This window comes from Hemicordylus capensis, chromosome 4 (assembly GCF_027244095.1).
Source record: "Hemicordylus capensis ecotype Gifberg chromosome 4, rHemCap1.1.pri, whole genome shotgun sequence".
Classification (NCBI taxonomy): domain Eukaryota; kingdom Metazoa; phylum Chordata; class Lepidosauria; order Squamata; family Cordylidae; genus Hemicordylus; species Hemicordylus capensis.
This window is the reverse complement of record NC_069660.1, coordinates 33,534,196-33,556,259: the sequence shown is the minus strand read 5'-3', so window position 1 is coordinate 33,556,259 and position 22,064 is coordinate 33,534,196. Positions and strand designations below refer to the sequence as shown.

General features: G+C 48.2%; 1 protein-coding gene across 2 annotated transcripts in view; it reads right to left on the bottom strand.

Annotated features, from left to right (window-relative positions):
* The window catches only part of LOC128321948 (thyrotropin-releasing hormone receptor-like), a 60,157-nt gene extending 39,413 nt beyond the window's left edge, over window positions 1-20,744 (bottom strand). Inside the window, exons 1-2 of one of the 2 annotated variants that reach the window (XM_053242543.1) lie at window positions 20,583-20,744; window positions 16,431-17,328 (exon numbers count right to left, since the gene is read on the bottom strand). In XM_053242543.1, coding sequence (XP_053098518.1) covers window positions 16,431-17,240 — 810 coding nt within the window. In that variant the 5' untranslated portion in view covers window positions 17,241-17,328; window positions 20,583-20,744. Of the gene's footprint in view, window positions 1-16,430; window positions 17,329-19,743; window positions 19,819-20,582 lie in introns of those variants that run through there. The other variant, XM_053242544.1, reaches the window with a different exon arrangement.
* Window positions 20,745-22,064: the final 1,320 nt, after the last annotated feature.

Sequence of the window (22,064 nt, the reverse complement as noted above, 5' to 3'; positions counted from 1 at the left end):
GAAGGAACTGGAGCAAGGGAGAGCTCCTTCCATGGACTACTTCGGGGTGTTCCACTCATTTGGGAGGGAGGAGGGAAGCTGGAAGGAGCTCTCCCTCACTCCAGTTCCTCCACGCAGCAGAAGCAGCTTGCTTTAAGGTGAAATGGTGGAATTTCCTCCCCCACGACAACCCTCCCAGTCCCCGCTGCAGATGCCCCATTCCGCTGTGCAGGCAGCAGCGGCATTTTAATGTAAAAGGGGGGACTTGCCTCCCGTCCCCTGCTCCCCACAGCCACTGCTGTGTGGCCTTCACTGGCTGCCCCCCATCCTGCTGCTGTGGCAGGATTTAGAATTTAAGGGGGGGCTTCATCCTTGCCACCCCTACCCTCCTCGCTGTGGTGGAGGCGAAAAATCCTTGGCCACCTATGGGCAGCAAAAGGCTTAATCCACCCCTGATCATTCCCTGTGGCTAGGGAGGATGGGAGTTGTAGTTCAGCAACATCTGGAGTACCACAGGTTAGGAACTGCTGGTCTACACTGACTGGCAGTGGCTCTCCAAAGTATCAGGCAGGAGACTTTCACAATCCTACCCAGAGATTGAATCTGGGACCTTCTGCATGCAAAGCAGATGCCCAGTCATTGAGCTATAGCCCCATCTGCAAAGATGTGTACTCCCATGGATTTGTAGCCCAACAGAGTGGCAGTACAAACATCAGTGGTCTTATACTGTCAAAACGCCTTTGTAGATACAATTGGCCCCAGTCCAAAAGGGGATTATTCTCATGGGGCTCAAGAAGAGGGTACTGTGGGAGAGGGGGACAGGGAGTCATGGACATCCAGTAGATTTATATGCACTAGTCATTCTACTTCTGTCCTGGAAACCTCCCTTCCCTTGCTCTGTTGCTGGAGAAAAACCCAGTGCAACTGCCACTTCCTTCCTGCCGATCATCTGTTTGGCAGTGGGAAAGGCGGCCCTATTGCCACTGTGATGTTTGCAACAAGTTTGCTCCTTGATCCAAGCCAGTTTTTGAAGAATGTAATTGATTACCAGGAAATGTAAGACCAACAAAAGGAAGTATTTTTCACACAGCACATAATTAATCTCCGGAATTTTCTCGCACGGGAAATGGTGATGGCCACCAGCTTGGATGGCTTTAAAAGGGGATTAGACAAATTCACAGAGGACAGGTCTATCAATGGCTGCTATGTCTTGAAGGATGCCTCTGAATATCAGTTGCAGGGGAGCAACAGCAGGAAAGTGGGCATGCCTTCATCTCCTGGTTGTGGGCTTCCCGGAGGCATCGGGTGGGCCACTGTGGGGAAGAGGATGCTGGACTTGGTAGGCCTTGGGTCTGATCCAGCAGGGCTGTTCTTATGTTTGTTACATCCTAGTCCAGGGCTGGATTGTGAGGTGAAAAATATACTCAACAAGCAGGAGAACAGGAAGATAGGCTGGATTGTTTGATATGTAAGAAAAGAAAGGTCGTTCTTTGTTAAGTTCCAGAAGTTTGGGTTTTACTTTACTGCTGATCATTCTGAACTACAGTCCCCAATTCACTGGATTCTACTACCACTACTGCTCCTTGGATAAATAAATCAGAATGGTTGTGTTAACGTTCTGCCCACACAGATTTCTGTGAAAGAATTCACTGCAGCTATAGGCAGATTTATCTAAGGAAAAGATTAAAATTTATTTGTTTGCAGCTTTTGGACCGTTTGCAGCTTTTGGACCATTTGCTTACTTCTTTCAAAGGAGAGGAAAGAGGAAAATTGTAAGCAAGATATCCTCCTGAAAGAAGAGGTAGAGGGGTGGGTGTGTGTTTAATTGAATATTGTCTTAGTTCATTTTGCTCACTTTCTAAAAATCCAATTTAGTCCATGGGATTTAAAAAACCTTTTCACTTGTTTCCTTGCTTAAAGAAAAATCTAATTTTACCAAGTTGGCAGTTTTAAAAAAGCAATACATTTAGAACCAGGACCAAGATACCAAGAGAAAGGGGAAGTTCTCCCCCTATTGCAAGAAAATGGCTATTGTAATTCCTAGAGGCAGCCACACACATTTTACTCAAGGAAAAATATATTTGGTATATTTTAATATGTTAGCTTTTAGGGTCCTCCTGTATAATAAAAGTGTTTCAACCTTTATGTGTTATTCCCATGAGATTCTTGGCAATGGGAATAACACTATATTCCAGCCAGATACAATAGATGTGCCAGGGCATGGTCTGAGGGCACATGATACAAAAACCTTGCTGAAGTTAAACAGGACTTGATCTGGTCAATGCCTGGAAATCCCATGGATGCCATCTTCATTGTGAAAGAAAAGCAGGATATAAATTTGAAGAGAAATATTCCTGCTGTGTGTGTGGCAGAGGGATAGACAAGCTAAAGCAAAGGTAAAGTGTGCCATCAAGTTGCTTTCGACTCCTGGCAACCACAGAACCCTGTGGTTGTCTTTGGTAGAATACAGGAGGGGTTTACCAATGCCTTCTCCCATGCAGTACGAGATGATGTCTTTCAGCATCTTCCTATATTGCTGCTGCCCAATATAGGTGTACCAGCAGGGATTCAAACCGGAACCTCCTGCTTGATAGTCAAGCATTTCCCCGCTGAGTCATACTGCCCCCGCCCCAATTTTAAATTATCTTGACAGAACCTTGTTGCACAAGAGAGGAGCATTACATAGCCTCCCAAAATAATCTTTAAAGGCTGATAAGATGGTCAGTTCTTGCCATGGTGACTGTGGAGAGTGTAGCCTTGCTGCTGTGTGCCACATTTGGAAAATGCTCTGGGTAGGCAAAAATATTGTGTGAAGAACATAGGCTAATAGATACCTGTGAAATTCACACTTTGAGAACAGAAAAGCCATATACCAATATTCTTAATAATAACAAAAACAGCAGCAACTAAGAAGAGATGTGATAAGAGCCCTACAGCATTAAGAACAGGGTGGAAATATCACACAGAGAGAAATGTCTTTCTTTCTCTCTAGCCCTAAACTCATTATACTGGCCCCATTGTGTCAGTATAGTTAAGATGAGGAGTGGTTGTTTTTGTTTGTTTGTTTTTTAACATTCTGCCATTATAAGCCCTGAAAATTCAATTGCTCATAAAGTCAAAGGTATCCACCCACTCCCTCTGAAATCGTGCACACATCAACTAAGGAACATGAGACACCACCCCTCCAGATTTGGTGCACATCCTTTGCTAAATGGCGGAGATACAGCAGTTTAGGTTTTTAACTCCTAAAAAGAGGTTTTGCAGTTTTGGCAACCTTTCTTCACCTCAGATAACAGACATTTTTAAATGTCTGATGACTTTTTTTTAGCATTCCACAAAAATTCAGGTCCATATGGGACCAGTGACTTTTGCTGGTTTGAAAAACATCAATCTAGTGATTTTGTTTTTTAGTAATTACTGTTTGAAATCCCCACAATAAAAGGGAAAATAACCAAGGGAAAGTTAGCTAAGAGCATAACTGAGTCTGCCCACTGAGGATTCTGAAGTGAAAATTGGGAGGGGCAATTTCTGGCAATTTCTAGCAAGTGAATTCCTGGTTCTGAACATAAGTGCTTGATAAGGACAGTCTATGAGCACTCTGGCACTTGTATAGTTAAACAACCATTCCTCCCCCTCCCTTTCCTTTTATGTACATTTGTTTTCTCCCTCTGTCTCCTTTTTCTCACACCCACCAAAGAGGGGGAGAGCAGAGGTCCTCAGTAAAGCATGGAATAAATTACTAGAAAGTCAACTGATTCCATTGAAGCTTACTTCTGAGTAAACTCCATAGGAATCAGGAACAGCGGGCTTCCTAGGCAAGAATATGGGTTCTTTTTCCTCCCTTCCTCCCAACCCCTCAGTAAAGTATAGAAGGGGGAACCCATTTGTTTCTCTAGGGCAGGCCTGCTGAACTTGGGCCCCCCATCTGTTTTTGGACTACAACTCTCATAATCTCCAGCCACAGTGGCCAACAGCCAGGGATTACGGGAATTGTAGGCCAACATCTGCAGAACGGCTGAAGTTGAGCAGCCCTGCTCTAGGTATAGGATTCTAGGTATAGGATTCTTCTGAGTAAAAATGTATAGGATTGGAACCAAGGACCCCATGCTAGGAAGTTCCAAAGGAGGAACCCCAAGGAAATCCTAAAAACCATTCCTATCCTGCATCGAGAAATCATTCATAATAAATAAATAAATTGAATAAATAAATTCTGGTGTAGAATACTCTTGAACATGGAGGTTCTACATCAGAGCCAAACTGCCAGTGAATAGAAGCTTCAGTGGCCATACTTAAGAAATGAAGAAAGCTGGTCTTGTGGTAGCAAGCATGACTTGTCCCCTTAGCTAAGTGGGGTCCACCCTGCTTGCATATGAATTAGAGACTAGAAGTGTGAGCACTGTAAGATATTCCCCTTAGCGGATGGAGCTGCTCTGGGAAGAGCAGAAGGTTCCAAGTTCCCTCCCTGGCATCTCCAAATAGGTCTGAGAGAGATTCCTGCCTGCAGCCTTGGAGAAGCTGCTGCCAGTCTGTGGAGATAATACTGAGCTAGATAGAACAATAGGTCTGACTTAGTATAAGACAGCTTCCTCTGTTCCAATGGAACAGGGATAGCAAACAGGATGTAGGAGTTTAGCAGGAGTTTAGCAGGAAGTGTGCAGGGGAGCCTGGAACAAGCCCCTGTGATCACAAGGAGCCTGGTGGAGAAGAGAACCTAAGTACAAATCCCTCCCTCATATTCTTGGGAAAGGCTGTTTGGACAGTTAAATAGCTGACATTACAGATGAGACCTATCCGTCTAATAAACTATCGAAGAGATAATAATAAACAGATAATAAACTACTTCTAATAAACTCTCTCTAAATACTGTAAACAGCCAACAAAAACAGTATGAAGACAAAGTCAGCAGGGGAAGGGGCACTTCCTAGTGTATTGCACAGAGTGGCACATGTATGACTATTTGCCCCATTCAGAAGTCATGGGTGTGTGCTCGGTGAAAGGAGCTCCTGGCTCTCAGGGAACAAATGTGTTCCCTTGAGACCAAGGGGGCAGATCTGGAGAAGCTCAGAGAGAAAGAAAGAGAGGCATGTGGATGAGATCTTCAGGGACGTGATAGAGGCATCCCACTCCAGGGCTGGTAGCTACTCTGCTGTCAGGGAGAATGAAGGTCTTGGGCAAGGAGGACATCGGTCTGAGGAAGAGGGAAATGTCAAGTATACACTGATGGGATCTGAGCTATAGGTGACTGACCAGGAAAGGGATCTTGGGGTTGTGGTGGACAACTCGTTGAAAGTGTCGACTCAATGTGCGGCAGCTGTGAAAAAGGCCAATTTCATGCTAGGGATCATGAGGATGGAGATTGAAAACTAAACGGCTAATATTATAATACCCTTATACAAAACCGATGCGACCACACCTGGAGTCCTGCGTACAATTCTGGTCACCACATCTAAAAAAGGACATTGTAGAACTGGAAAAGGTGCAGAAGAAGGCAACCAAGATGATTTGGGGCCTAGAGCACCTTTCTTATGAGGCAAGGCTACAACACCTGCGGCTTTTTAGTTTAGAAAAAAGATGACCGTGGTTAGACATGATAGAGGTCTATAAAATCATGCATGGTGTGGAGAAAGTGGATAGAGAGAAATTCTTCTCCCTCTCACATAACACTAGAACCAGGGGTCATCTCATGAAATTGATTGCCGGGAAATCTAGGACCAACAAACGGAAGTACTTTTTCACACAACACATAATCCACTTGTGGAATTCTCTGCCACAAGATGTGGTGACAGCCAACAACCTTGATGGCTTTAAGAAGGGTTTGGATAACGTCATGGAGCAGAGGTCTGTCAACGGCTACTAGTCGGAGGGCTGTGAGCAGGATGCCTCTGCGTACCAGTTGCAGGGGAGAAACAGCAGGAAAGAGGGCATGCCCTCAACTCCTGCCTGTGGCTTCTGGCAACATCTGGTGGGCTACTGTGTGAAACAGTATGCTGGACTATATGTTCTTTGGGCCTGATCCAGCAGGGCTGTTCTTATGAACCCTCCATATTCACAAACCATTTGGCTCTCATGTAGAACCTCCATGTCCAAGGACATTCTACACCACAACAGTAGTTTGTTGGCACGGGGTGGGATTGGTTTCTGGGATTTCCTTGCTGAATTTCTTTGGCGCTTTCTGGAATCATGTAGCTGACCACTGTGAGAAAGAAGATGCTGGGCTGGAGTACACATGCCTTTTTCTGCAGCATTTTGATTCTTTCCTAGAAGGAAGTTAACTTGATTAAAAGGCAGTGGAACCTGATTCCATATAATGAGGGAACAGTTAAATAATCCCTGGATATTGGTCTTGGGGGAGGGAAGAATAATGGAAAGCTCCTTTTAAAAATGTGAGTGGAAGACAAATGTAAAAATCCTGTGAGGTCAACCCACTAGGGATTTACATGGAACCAGCAGTTCTGCCAGTTCAAAGGTGGTGGGGGTCTCCCTTTAAGAGAAGGGGAGGGTGCACCTACCCCTCCCGCCACTTCCCCCCCCCACAGGCATCTGGGTTTGTTAATGCCCACCAGGGTGGAAGTGCACCTCCCTGCCACCTCGTTGCCCTCATCTTCTGGATATGACTGGAACTCGCCGATGCGCCTGTGTGTGCCGGCACAGGTGCGACGTCTCTTTGCCCATGCTGGCACGCACAGGCGACTTCCAGTCGTATTCGGAAGACGAGGGCAAGGGGGTGGCAGGGAGGTACGCTGCTGCCCCAGTGGGCATTAAGAAACATGGACACCAGCGGGGGAAAGCTGTGGGAGGGGTAAATGCACCCTCCCCCACTCTTAAAGGGAGACCCCTGCCGCCTTTGAGCCTCCCTGCCGCAGTTCCATGCACATCCCTACAACCCACCAACACTCCACCCAGCCAGTGTTCTCTCTAATTTTTTCCATCAGTGTCCAGAATGAATTTTGTTCTGAGCAGCGTATCAAGAGAAGGGATGTGCGAAACCGTTTGGGGTGCTGGGCTGGAGTCGGTGTCACAAGTCAGTGTCACAACCGTTTGGGGTGTTTCAACGCCGAAACAAAACACTTGATCGCCATCCCAAAATGTTTTGGAGTCAAAATGAATCTACCTGGCCCTATGCCAGGGCCTGTGGCCAGGCAGAATTTAGGGGGTAGGGCATCCCTGCTTGCCAGGGAAGATCTTCCTGTGGCTGCAGAGGAGGTGGTGCTGGTGGAGGCAGCTGGCAGTCCAGCCAGATCCACCTTGCTGCCCTCCCCACCAATCTCTGTGTGGGTGGGGGGCCCAGGGTTGCATCTAAGGAGGAGGCCCAGGAGGAGGGAGCCTCTTCTGTCCCTGGGCCTTCCCAGGCCAGCTCTGAGGGCAGTGGTGGTGGCGTGCCCCAGAAGGAACCAGCAAAAGCGCCACCACTCAAGCAGCCCCATGTCGCAGTAGAGTCCAGCAGTGTGGTCTGGAATCACTTTGAGCTTTGCCCTGGTGATCCCAGCCATGCTGCATACACCCACTGCAAGGTGCTTGTCAGTAGAGGCATGGATCCTAAGCACTTCACTACCTCGGGTCTGTTGGTGCACTTGCGTCGGCGACACCCAGGTGTGGAGACCTTCTCTGCTGGCAGTAGCTCTAGGCAAAGTGGCTCAACTAGCAGTAGCGGCAGCAAGCAGCCAGTGGCTCCTGATCCTAGGCAGGAAAAGCTGACTGAACGGTGGGTGCAGCCTCTGGGCAAGCGGTCTGATCACCCAAAACCATATCTCACAACTCGTGCCATTGGTGAGATGATTGCTTTGGACGACCAGCCTTTCTGCATCGTGGAGAATGTCGGCTTTCGCCATCTGCTCCAGCTGCTTGCCCCAGAGTACAAGATCCCCTCACACACCACCTTCAGTAGGAGGGTTGGGCCCTCCCTGTACTGCACATGCAGGGAGGCTGTGTTGGTCAGGTTGTGTGCAGCCAGGCCCAGCACCAGTGTGCATTTCACTGCGGATCTCTGGACGAGCCGCAGTGGGCTGCACATTGCCTTCATGTCCCTGACAGTCCACTGGTGGGGGCATGGGTGTGAGGGGACAACTGGCTCCGCTGGCACTGTATCCAGCTCCTCCCATGCATGCACGCCTTCTTGGGCAGTATTGCATGTGGAGGCGATGGACACAGTCCACAGGTCGGATGAGTTGGTGGCCGACATGGACCGGCAGGTGGAGAATTGGCTGGCTGGGGAGCCAAGCCTTCATGGTGACTAACAACGCAGCCAACATCTGTAAGGCAGCTAAGTAGGTTTACACTGTGCACATCGCTTGCGTTGCGTACGTCTTGAACCTGGTGGTGCAGGATGCTCTTGGGCTCAAGGAGGCGTCGAAGTCCAAGGTGCGTGTGCAGGGTAGGGCAGGTGGTTTAGGTCAGGCCCCAGATCCTGCTGCTTCCATGGCCACTCTTGTGGAGCAGTGCCACAAGATTGCTGGCCACTTCCGCTGGAATGAAAAGGCAAGGCACCTGCTCAAAGCCAGGCAGATTGAGCAGGGCCTGCCTGAACACCTGATACCCCAGGATGTTCCTACCCAGTGGAAGTACACTTTCTCTTGCTCCAGCGCATGCACAAGCAAGAGGGAGCCCTCCACAGCCTGGCAAGGCATGGTAGCTTGGATGTGTGCACACTGGTCCATGCAGACTGTCAGCTCATTTCCGAGCTAGTCTCGGTACTCGAGCCATTCTATTCTGCCACAAACAGCTTGTGTACTGAGGCAACCATGTTGAGCCAGGCTTTGCCCGTGGCTCTTCTCCTCGAGAAGGCCATGGGTGATCTCCTGACCACTCTGACCGCTAGGGACACAATTGCCCTGGCAGATTGGTTGAGGACTGGGGTAGTGGAGTGGCTCAAGAAACCCTTGGGTGCATCTGCATGGCATGTCCTGGCATGCATCTGCGACCCAAAGTTGAAGGGCAGCGCTGTGCCTCCTGGCCAGCTGTCCAAGTGGAGGGACCTCCTGGTCGAACACATCAGGTGTGAATAGGAGGCTAGGTGTAAGTGAGGAGGGGGATGGGTCGCAGCCTAACAGTGCGCATTCCACCCCCAGCAGCACTGCCACCACCACTTCTACCCAGTCCAGCAGCACGGTTTCTCTGACAGTGGCACCAGCGGAGCAGTCAGTGCGACCTCTGCGTTCCACCACTGTGTAGTTCACAAAGGGCTTCACTGGTATCTTGCCAGGGAGACGGGAGCAGCCTGTTCCTCACTGCAGCCGTGCTGAGCAGATTGTTCTGCTGTACCTGTAGGAGGAGTTGGAGGAGGAGGAGATGGCGCCATTCCACTTTTGGGCAGCGTGTCACCAAGTCCGGCCGGACTTGGCAACCGTCGCGGTCTGGTTCCTCTCATGCCTGCCAACCAGTGTCTTGAGCGAGGTTGCTCTCCATGGCCAGGGATGTGGTGACTCCTCTGCGCTCACGTCTGGATGCTGAGTTGGTCGAGCAGCTTGTCTTCTTGAAGGCGAACCTCCCCCTGCTGGGCTACCCTGAGCTGCCCATGGAGGACGTCTCCCGTCACCCCCCTATGCAATGCCTCCCACACCACAGCAGCTCATCCCGGCCAAGATGTGTCACACTCCCTCCTGCCCGCCCTGCCCCTTAGTGCTGCTGACACATCCAGACATGCACACAGGCACCACTGCACTGCCAGCCCGAGATGGTGCACTGCTGCTGTGCTGGCACTCAAGGCTAGGGCAAGTGAGTGCTCCCTGCATCAGGGAGGGGTTCTCCCAGATGTTGCTGAGAGAGACTACAATTCCCATTTCCCACTGTTGCGATGGCTGGCCACTATCGAGACTAGGGACAATGGGAGTTGTAGTCTCTGTCTCAGCAGCAAACAACATTTGTGGTGGATCCCTCCCTTTTGCAGGAGCACCTGCTTGCCCGGTCCTGAGGGCCAGAAGGCAGAAGTGGCACACCATCCATCACAGAGGCAGGCTGCTGCTACATGTGCAGGCACAGGAACGTTTCTGGGTACAGGGTTTTGTTGTGTCTGGGGTGTTCTGAGTGTAGATTCTCTGGTAGCATATGAGATTTTCAATGACAAACCATGAGTCCACTCTCATTTGCTACCAGAGAATCTACACTCAGAACACATTAGAAACAACAAAACCCTGTACCCCATGGGTTAGAAACCCATGGGGGTGGTTGGCACCCTCTGAGTACTGCACCACCACTTGCTCTGGGCCAGCCCGGCACCCCCCAAGAGGAGTTATGGGGCTGCTGAAACCTCCATTATTCCTTATGGAGAAAAACCTTAAAGTCATGTAAACTAAAAATCACTTAAAAATCAGCCCTTTGCCCAATTCCTTTCAAATAATTCTGGTAGCTTCCTTGCCCCCACTAGGCACAACCACCAACCACACTCCGCCCTGGTCCACCCCTTTAAACCCCGCCCCCTGATGTGAAGGGGAAAACCTTAAAGATGCATGAACTTCAAAAAAAAAATCACCAAAAATCAGCCCTTTGCCCAATTCTTCTGAAATTTGGGTGGTAGCCTCTACCCATTAGGCACTACCACCCAGCCCACTCTTTTGGCCCTGGTACCTGGTTTTTAAATCCAAATCGATTCGGATTCAGATTAATTCAGATCCCAATCGAATACGGGGTGATTTGGATGGGTCTGATTCGGAGCCAAACCAAAATGGAGGCGTTTCCATTCGGGTCTGAATCAAAACACTGAAAATCCAAAATGCACACCCCTAATCAATCAATCAATTTTATTACAGCTATAGGCTATACTCAGCTCTAATCAAGATGTATGTGCACATGTGCATTCAGAATGGGGCCTTCCTGATTCAACCTGAGCAGGATCTAAAATTAACTAAGCGGACATTAAAAAAAAACTTGTGAGCGTGCACACATGCGCATGCCTTAGAGGGAACACTGCATGCAGCACACAGATTGTTCTCAAAGGATCTGACATCAGCCAAAGCATCCCACTGTTTAAAACAAAAATGTCAATAATCCATCCTGTCCTACTTTATAGAGAATACAGCAAGGAAGAGAAAGCAACTGACATAAGGAGGAACATTACTCAAAGTAATCCTACTGAAATTAAAATAACACATTAAAGAGTGCCTAGTGTCCTTTTAATTCCAATGAGACTACTTTGCGTAAGCCATTATCCTATCAGCCATTAACCATTAAGTGGAGGCCTGAGGCTTAAAGAGAAGAAATCTACTCCGTCTATGCTCAGAAGCTACATCACTTATGCACAACTTTTAAAATAGAATACTTTCTAGACAGAAGGAAAAGAGACAGACACTAATAAGTATCATTAAAACATACCACAGCTTTATTAGAAGAAGAAGAGCCATGGCCAGAAGAGCTCATAGCAGGGGCGTAGCAAAGTTGTAGTGGGCCCAGAGACAAGATTTTAAATGCGCCCCCCCCCACCTCACTGAAGCTCAGCTCATGAAGTAAAGAAATCTTAAATGAGGCTGAATAGTGGTAAGAAAAACCATAGTAAATTGTGTGTGCGTGTGTGTGCGCACACGCCACAATAGAAATCATCCTAAATTATTTTTTTTAAGATTTTATAAATTGTGGAGGATGCAAGTCATTTAATGGTACCAGAGAAAGACATGCTATTCTGGTAGCTCCGGGTCTTAACACTCACAGACGTTTCGGAAGATGAATACAACTGAAGGAAGCCTGGGTGGGTGCGCGGCTGGGGGAGTCAGTCATGTGACTCACCCCCCCAGGCAGTGGGCCCCCAGACAACTGTCTCCCTTTGCCCTATTATAGTTATGCCCCTGGCTTATAGCAGCAACTGTAGCCAGAGAACAGACCCTGGAAAGGTGAGAGGAGGGCTGTTGGCTCAACGCCTGAGTGAAGGAAGGAGAACAAGACAAATATAAGGGCTCCTATAGGTTTCCCTTAAAGAGTTGGGGTTTCAAGAACTGGGGCTTTTGTTCTCTAGGGGGCTTATAAAGCAGAGTATGAGTCACTATATATGGTTAAAAGGTGCAATTCAGAGGGTTAAGGCCTACTACTTCAGTCAGATTAGCTTAAGGCCTGCCACTGTTTTGCTGATAACACCATCCTGAAGGAAATTAAATCAAGGAGAAGAACTGTGAGGTTTTGGGGAAATTTTCTGGGAAGAGAATCGCTGGTTTTGGACATGGTTGTTAAAGCATTTGTTATTTTTAATGATCACTGTTGTGTGTGTGGGTGTGTGTTTATAAGGGGAAAATGAAGAATAGATTTAAAGTGAACACAAATTACCTGCTTCTTCTTGTGTCCTCATTCACTGCTGAATAATCAAAAGGTAGGATCACACTGTCGCTGTTACTGAATCCACTAATTTCATTTAACTGTTGTTTTTTTCAGGCAGTGGGCAGTGTGACTTTATCTTACTTGAAGGTTTTACAAAGTTCTGGGTGTTCAACATCAGGAAATTCTACCTTGTGGTTTGAGCTCACATAATTATATTATTTGTTAGAATTTCAGTCAAAACTGAAATTTGAAATTTTTACCATTTGGATCCTGATAACTTAGGCTGCGGCCATCACCACATCTTGTGGCAGTGTATTCCACAAGTCAGGAGCTGTGTGAAGAAATGTATTCTTCTGTCAGCCCTGAAGTTACTCACAATCATTTTTACTGGCTATTAAGACAGACTGATGCTCCATAAATGTGTCTATTTAGAATGAATGAATGAATGAATGAATAATGTAAACTGCCCTGAGCCATTTTGGAAGGGTATTCCAAATTTGTATTTTGGAATACAAATCAAATAAATAAATAATAATTAATAAATAATGAACAATTTATTTTATTATATTAGATGATGATGATGATTTAAATCTGTCATCAGCCATTAGTTGTGATAAATAAAACCTCCATGTCCAGAGGCAGTATACCTCTGAGAAGCAGATGCTGGGGACAGACAGTGGGAAATGGCATTTTCTAGTACTCCCTTGACTCTGCGCTTCCAGGGGAAGCTGACTGGCCATTCTTGAAGGCAGGTCTCATAATAGGAGGACCTTTGCCTGAATGAGCAAGGCAGTTTTTATGTCCTCACCACACTTTCCTAAAACAAATAAGTTGCCCTGCTGGTTGGTTAGACAATGTGAAAACAGAAGCATAGTCTTGAGGGAAAGGCATGAAGACAGTATGTCAAACAAAATTACTTCACAATTAACTGACTGTGTGGAAATACTTTTTGAACATAACAGGTAACTTATTATAGCCTGCTCCTGCTATTCCTCTGATCCCCCCAGCCACCGCCACTGCCTCACAGTTAAGCAAAGATCTTAAATTGGAGGAGTTAATTAAACCTGAGCTCAGTTTGGAGAGAGTTGTTCTGGTTAGGCATTGTGCAATCCAACACTCTCCTAATCAGGCAAATAATTAGCAATTATGATAGCAACAATAACTGCCTTTGCTCTCACACTCTTCACCCTTTGTGGGGAGATGACACTCTTCTGCTTTGATCATGAGCTGTAGAAAATGAATGTCCCTTTCAGAGAAAGCAAGACGCTCATGAAGAATCCAGCCTTTGCAGCTTTTCCTTCTGCTTAGCATACAGCAGGTGGGGATGGGGAAGATTCCATCAACCATTGGATCATCTAGCTGGAATTCCTGACCCAACGAGGATGCTCTGCTTCTAAAGCACCCCCAACACGTGCCTATTCAATTTTATTTTCATGCCATAGAATGGTATTCAATTGAACCAGGAAGAAAATTACAAAACAAAAGAAAACAGTGCACCTGCGTTCATTCAGTGCCTTCTCTGAATAGTTCAAATCTTTTCCAGGTGATACTTCCTCCTGAAAAGTGCCTGCTTGCATGCCTTTAAAAGGCACTCCACCACCACCCCTCCCTGTTTTCCAAGTGCCTTTAAAAGTTCCAATATTGGTTTCCCTGTAGCATATCCTTTCTTTTTCCCTACAGCTATTTCATTTTTTTAAAGTGCTTTAAAATGATAAAGGCTTTGCTAGTTTAGCACAGCAGCTGAGTTATGAATCAGAAACTTCACAGTTAAAACCTCACCTATGCTCATTAGATGGCCTTTGGGCCAAACACGATATAGTAATATTTTATATACCATTTGTGTATATGAAATGTGAGATCCATACCAACTCGCTCTGTTTTTTTTCTCCTTCCCCTTTTCAAAAGCAGCTGCAGGGGCAGGATTTGGATCAGGGCTACAGCATGAGGGGAGGGGTAAACCCCTTTGCCCCCATGCTGATTCCTTAACTTACAGTAAATGCTCCTCACTAAGCTGCTATTAGTAGTGGAGAGAAAAACACGTAGACACCATTTAGTGTGCTGTTGCTATCAGGAGATTCAAGGCAAGCCATTTGGATCTGGTTTGCAGCAGGATGGAAAGGGTTAGACTCCCTCCACTACACACACACAGTAGTTGTGGTCTAAATTTCAGGAACCTCAGCTGTATTTGAAAAAGAAAATGGCTGACACACAGCAGAGCCTCCAACACATGGTCAGTGCACCTCTGGCGCTGTTGTGTCTTCCTAATGGCTGTTGTGAAAGCACATACTTGCACAAACACTGACATTCTATGAGGGAGTTGTGTGATCACATAGAAATTTGAAATAATGGCAGTGCATTCAGATAGCTCAATGCAATTTCAGCATTTGCACAAGTGTGCATGTTCACAACAGCTATTAGGAAGACGCAGCAGTGATTGGGGTGCACTGAATGCTGTGCAAGATGTCAGCCATGGATTGCAGGAGCTCTGATCACAGCAGTCCCATGTCATGGTCAAGATGACATGATGGTGTGTGGATTGGTAACTGGTTGAAGGACAGGAAACAGAGAGTAGGTATAAATTGAGAGTTTTCACAATGGAGGGAAGAAGTGGGGGCCCCCAGGGATCTGTAGTGGGACTGGTGCTTTTTAATGTATTCATAAATGATCTAGAAGTAGGGGTAAGCAGTGAGGTGGCCAGATTTGCAGATGATACCAAACTCTTTTGGGTAGTGAAATCCAAAACAGATCATGAGGAGCTCCAAAAGGATCTCTCCAAACTGGGGGAGGGGGTGGGCGACAAAATGGCAAATGCAGTTCAGTGTCCTGTTTTCCCACAGAGCTGAAACCTGACTTCCAAAATGGACTCCGGGACTGAGTCCTGGTTCCAATCATTGTTCTCTTTAAGAAGCTAAGTGCCAAAAGGAAACCAGTTAAATATTCTTGAGAAAGTGGGAGTGAAGGTTTCCCAGGAGTGAGGTTCCCTCTTTGCATTCCCTCTTGGTACTTTGACATTGCTTTTGAATGGGACAGAGAACACCAAAAGCCCAAGTCAATGGATTCTATGAAGACATGGGGCCCATAGGGCCATAGCTCAGTGGAAGACCACACACTTTGCATGCAGGAGGCTCCAGGTTCAATCCCTGGCATCTCCAGGTAGATCTGGGAAAAACCCTGGAAAGTTCCTGCCAGGCAGTGTACTGCGCTAGATGGAGCTATAACACTGAGCTACAAGGCAGTTTTATATGTTCATCATATGTCTCTCAGGAATTACAGGTCCATGATTTTTCAGGTCCTGGGTTTTCCAGGGTCCATGATCTCCAAGTGTGCAGCATCCATGTGCAGAGACAGCATGTGTCCCTTGATATGCTGGAAACAACCGCACAGATGTTGATGCCATGCCCATGTTGTGAGTTTTCCTGTGACATCCGTCTGGCTGCTGCCAAAACTGTTGTGCTGAAAATGGCTTAGCAATTTCTCTCCTCCTCCCACCTACCAGGGCCAGCCCTATCATGGCTGCTCACCTCCAGCAGAACACTTTGAGCTTCCATTAATGAGCAGCAAATTGTCAATTATTTGTTGCCTGAAGTGGACTGCTTCATCCTGCCTAATGGGAGCTGGACAGCACCGGCATTAATATCACAGGGGTGGGATAAGGGAACCATTTGGATAGTCTGGCCCAGACTATCACGGATACTTGGATGTTATTAGACTACAGATACCATCATCCCTTTGGCCATTGTGACGGAGGGTGATGAGAGTTGTAGTCCAACACATCTGGGGATCCAAGGTTTGGAACTCTTCTTGTGGTGGCAAGCATGAATTGTCCCCTGTGCTAAGCAGGATCTGCCCTGGATTGCATTTGGATGGGTGACTACATGTCAGCAGTGTCTGCTGCAAGATATTCCTCTTAGGGGATGGGGCCATAGCTCTCTGTGGTAGAGCATCTGCTTGCATGCAGAAGGTCCCCGGTTCACTCCCCAGCTTCTCCAAGCAGGGCAGGGAGAGACTCCTGCCTGAAACCTTGGGGAACTGGGTTCCAGTCAATGTAGTCTGACTGGGTATAAGGCAGCTTCTTATGTTCCTAGATGTTCCCACATCAATACAAACCACCCTAAATCCCAAAGTTGCTACTGAACCCATTCCACGCCCTTTCAAATGCATCTTCAGCCTCCCTCCCTCCGCCCCCCCCCCCCACAAAAAAAGCAGAAAAAAGGAACCTGTTTCCTGGAGCTCAGGGCCCCCTTGTTCCCCCGGCAGGAGAGCTTCATGGAGCTGGAGGTGCTGATGGAGCTCCCATGTTTGCTCAGCCTGCTTGCGTGCTGTGGCGTGGAAGGCAGCGGGTTCATGAAGAGGATGCGGGCAATGAGGCCGTAGAGGACTGTGGCCAAGCCCAGGGGGATGACATAGAAGATGGTGAAATCCAAAAAGTAGATGGGCATGTAGAGGTTCCTGGAGACGCGGTAGCCGCAGTTGACTTGCGTGCCATCGGCAAAGATGTCCTGCGAGGTGTCCACCAGGAAGAACCACATGACGCAGTAGAGCGAGGTGAAGAGCCACACGCAGGCGATGATGCGCTTGGCCCGGGCCACGGTGCAGAGCAGCTGTGCCTTGATGGAGTGGCAGATGGCGATGTAGCGCTCCACTGTGAAGGCCGTGATGGAGCAGGCTGAGATGTTGATGCCCAGATACTGCAGGTAGGTGATGCACAGGCAGCCAGCGTAGCCGTACACCCAAGAGGCCACCACCTCAGAGATGTTGGGCAGCCCTGCCGCGAGCAGCACAATCAGGTCAGCCACAGCTAGGCTCACCAGGTAGCAATTGGTGGGAGTCACCATGTGCTTGGTGCGAAGGACCACCAGAACCACCATGACGTTGCCTGCAATGCCCACCCCGCAGATCAACAGCACCAGGATGATGGTTACCACCTGCACCTCCAGGGGCAACTGGGGCATCTTGTTCAGAAGAGTCTGGTTAGCTGTGGCATTGCCCACTGGGGTCCCAAAGAAGTCCCAAGTCTGGTTCTCCATGGCTGGATCCCAGAACCCCCTTCCTTGTCCCTGGAGGTGAGAGAGCCTGGCTGGGCCACCCAAGCCAAGAGGGATGTCAACAAGTATCCTGGGACAAAAGAAAGAGGAAGAAGTGAGTTGATAGTTAGACCAGACCTGGTGTAGGCTAACCATTAAGAGCATGATCTGAAATGTGGGAATTCTCAGTTGCCCCTGCTAACTGGGCAAAGAGGCACTTTTTAAAGTGACAACTCTTATTGTTTATAACAGAAGAACAACTGCACCTATCCAGTGCCAACACAGCATTTTTGCAGTGGCCCTTGCTGGTGTCTACCTTGTGTTTCTTTTTAGATTGTGAGACCTTTTGCAACAAAGAGCCGTCTTATTCCTCACCCCCCCCACGCCCGTAAACTGCTTTAAACTGTAATATGATTCAGGAGGAGTGCCTCTGGACATGTACAGAACACACTTGCTTACTACACAAAGTACAGTAGTGCAATTGCAGTTGGCCCACCCACAGCTAGCATTAGGGAAAAGGCTCCAGACCAGAGCGTGTGCCTTTAATGCTTGAGCTCCAGAATCTATTTTATTTGGAAACCGGCTTCTTCTGAGGCTAGCTCAGCTTCTCTTGTGGAATGACAGTCAGCACAGCTCCCATTGCTCTGTTCTGATAAGAAACTGCCCTGCCCCTACAACTAGCAGTGTTCTATCCAAAATCTCTATCCTCTTTTTTTTTTTTTTAATTACCTCTCTGAGCTGGTCCTTATTCAGCCTCCCCTTCCTGCAACCCTTGAAATCTTTCTCAGCACTATTGAAAAGAGCAAAGAATTGTGTGGCTCTCAGAGGTGCACTTAGGTAATTTTGGAGCTTGGACCTTAAGGCCTTTGGAGCCCCTCCTTCTCCCGCTGAAGATCCCACCCCCAATCCTGCAAATTAAGCATCATCCCCTTACACACACACACACACACACACACACACACACACACACCATGACAAACACAGTATTTTTAACATGTGGTTTCTTGAGGGCATGAACAGCAACTGGACTCATAAAAATGTAAGAATATAAAACAGGTATATTTATGCAAAAGTCATCTTAAGTGGCACAGCAGTGAAATGCTTGACTAACAAGCAGAAGGTTGCCAGTTCAAATCCCCGCTAGTACTATATCAGGCAGCAGCGATATAGGAAGATGCTGAAAAGCATCATCTCTTACTGTGTGGGAGGAGGCAATGGTAAACCCCTCATGTACTCCACCACAGACAACCACAGGGCTCTGTGGGCACCAGAAGTCGAAATTGACTTGATGGCACACTTTACCTTTATATTTAGGCAAATATGCCTTAGCAGAAACATTTCAATGCGCAACTTAACAATATTTCTTTCCCCACTCCCCCTTCTGTCTCTAAAGCACCTGGCACAGGTCATAATCACAGTGCGGGCCAGCAGTGACCACAGCACCCAGGACAGACTAAAGAGGATTTGGTGGCCCCGGACTTGGGCCCAGGGGCAAGAGTGTCACTGGCTGCACTTCCAGTTCATTAAATTCCTTGTGGGTGAGCTTTTGCAGGCAAGAGCCCATCTCCTTCCTCAGATGCACAAAATGTGGTGATGGCCACTCAAAGATTATATTAAGTGGGGATTGGACAAATTAACAGAAGAGGAGCCGGAGGGCAGACTTAGAGCACCTGCTTGGCATGCAGAAAGTCCGACATTCAATCCCTGGAATCTTCAGGTAGGTGTCTGAAACCCAGGACAGCTGCTGCCAGTTAGTGCAGACAGTCAGTTAGTGAGTTAGATGGGCCAATGGTCTTTCTCAGGAGGAAGCAGCTTCCTGTGCTCCCTTGAGGAAGATTAGTCTACCAACAGCTCTTAGCCCTGTAGCTATAGGACATCTTCAGAGAAAACATGCCACTGAACACCAGTTGCTGGGCAGAGCTTTATTGCATTCATGCCTTGAGCCATCTGGCTGGTCAGTATCAGGCAGGCACCTGATGATGCGGACCTAGATGGAATCCAGCAGGACTCTTCTTATGTAGGCAAGACTTTTCTTTGCCTGTGGAAGCTTATGCTCCAAGAAGTGCACCAGCCTTAAAGGTGCCACAGCCACTCTTCTCGGCTGGTGCAATTACATGAGCTTTTCTGAACGCTCTTCTGGAATTTCAGTGAGATGGGATCGACATGCATGTGGCGCGCACACACACGCACACACTCCTTTGCCTATCCATGCTGTTCAACCCGCAGCAGTGCTGCAGCCTGGAGTCCAACTTGAGAGTTCCTCACAGTCTTATCCACACTTTAACCCTCCAGACTTTTACGCACAGCAGATTTTACTGCAAGTTTACAGGGAGGCTTTACTGCGAACCCAAAGTCCCCCCAAAACCACGGCAAATAGTGGGTTTTTTTACCCCAGATATAAATCGCACTACACTCTAATGTGCAGTGAAAAACCTGAATTGTGTGTGAACTGCTCCCCGATAACTCACAGGGATTTGGGGATAAATCTAGCCATATGTGAACACACCGCTTCCATTCAAGAGGAGATGCGAGTTAAAGGGCTTGAAAAGCCCAGTGTGAAAAGCTTCCAGAACTGGACTTGCTCTTCCTCCTCCTGCTTCTTCATTTCGACAGAAAGCTCTTTGCGCTTGACTGCTTGCTAACTCACTTTGGTGCTTCTGGGTTGGTAGGTAAACTGAAAGAGGAGCTCAGAGAATAGGGGAGGGAAAAGAAGAATAGAAAGGGGGTGAGGGAAAAGGAAGAAAGGGAGTAAAAAGAGAGGACAGCTGGTCTTGTGGTAGCAAGCATGACTTGTCCCCTTAGCTAAGCAGGGTCTGCCCTGGTTGCATATGAATGGGAGACAAGAAGTATGAGCACTGTAAGATATTCCCCTCAGGGGATGAAGCCGCTCTGGGAAGAGCAGAAGGTTTCAAGTTCCCTCCCTGGCATCTCCAAGATAGGGCTGAGAGAGATTCCTGCCTGCAACCTTGGAGAAGCCGCTGCCAGTCTGTGCAGACAATACTGAGCTAGATGGACCAATGGTCTGACTCAGTATATGGCAGCTCCCTATGTTCCTAAGGGAGGAAGATAAAAAGAGTCCAGGGGATGAGAGGGGAAAGGAAGGGAAGATAAGAGAAGTGGGGGGGGACGGATGCAGCAAGGAGGAAGAAAAGAAAAAGAGGAGGGAATCGGGCAAAGAGGACGAAAAGAAGAGTGGGGAAAGTCAAGGGTTTACTTTGTAAAGAAGAGTGAGGGAAGCAGGAACGGGGGAAGGGAAAGGAATGAAGGAGGATGCGAAAAAGAGAGGAAGGGGGAAAGAATGAAGAAAGGGAAGGAAGGCGTGAGAGAGACGGAGTGAAACTTTACCATTGCCAGCAGAGCAGCAGGTCCGGTCAGACGGTGAGGCGCTGCCCAGAAGAGGCAGCCGTGTGGGAGAGTAGCGAGCCTCGTCCGCCCGCCTTTCCCTTTCTTCAGGTACTTGTGGAGACCTGGAGCTGTCGCAGTCTGCTCAGCCCCGGCAGCAGCGGCATCCTCCGCGGGCTGCAATCCGCGGGTGAGCACCACCCAGGCACCTTTGCCAGCAGCAGCGGGGTCCTAGCGCCCCCTCAACATGTCACTGCAAGGGGAGCAGGGAGGAAGAAGAGGATGCTCGGGGGGGGGGGCGGGAGAGGAGAGCTTCCAAGAAGGTCACCCCCCGGCTCGAGCCATGCCTCCTCCACTAGGGCACAAGAGTAGCTCCCTCCAGCCTTTTCATAGGGAGCGCCGTAGGAGGACCAGGGGGGCAAGCGTCCCCCCCCCCCCACGAGTGGCTCCCACACTTCTGAAATTGGCTTTACCCCTTCTATGCCCCCGCCCGCCCATTTTTTGAGAGTTCGCACAAATCAGCTGGCAGGGTGCCTGTGCCTTTAAAAGCTGCAGGACAGACATGCAAGGGGCAGGGCAATGGGTCTATCCACGCTTGAAAACACAGTTGCCCGGGGTGGCAGTGGCACTGCCATTGCCGCTTGTTTCGGGTTCTGCTCGTGGGATTGTGACGTTTTCGTGGGCATAGCTGCTGGTTGATAGTTGAAGGGCATAAGGGCTGGGTTTAGGACGGCCAACCGTCCAGGATGGGACTTGAGTCTCCACGAATCAGCATCAATCTGCAGGTGCTTATGGAAAGCATTCCTGGAGATTGTCAAGGCTTGATATGGTCAATTGTGAAAAATACTGGGAGGAATTGGTGGGGGGCGTGGGGGGGGGAAGCTCCAGGGACTGCTGCACTTCTCTTATAGCTGTTCCTTCTCCTCACTTGGTCTCCAGTCATTTGACTCTAAAGCTCTCTAGGCTGATGAATTGGTGTAGAAGATGAACATCAATAACAACTGTGTGGAGAAAGCGCTTGCCTGCCTCCCTGCCTCTACCTTTCTACCTTTCTCCATTGAGTATGCACAATTAACCCATATCCATCTTAGTTTGTTAGTGTTACATATATTGGCAGGCTGACTATTCCCATTTCCTGGGGTGAAGGCACATTATACAGCCATCTCACTGAAGCTAAGCAGGTCTAGATCTGGTCATTGCCTGGATGGGTGACCACTTGGAATAATGTCTAATGAAGGAAGGCCACATTTCCTAACCCAGGACTGCACAATTGGGGCCCTCCAGGTGATAACTGGACTACAACTCCCATCATCTCCAGCCATAGTGCAAACTGAAGGGCTGAAGTTGTGCAGCCCTGCCCTAGGAGAATATCTTACAGCAGACAGAATTCACATGTACTCACCCATCTAAAATGCAAACCAGAACAGACCCTACATAGCGAAAGGGACAATTCATGCTAACTACCACAAATGTTTTTGTTTTGCT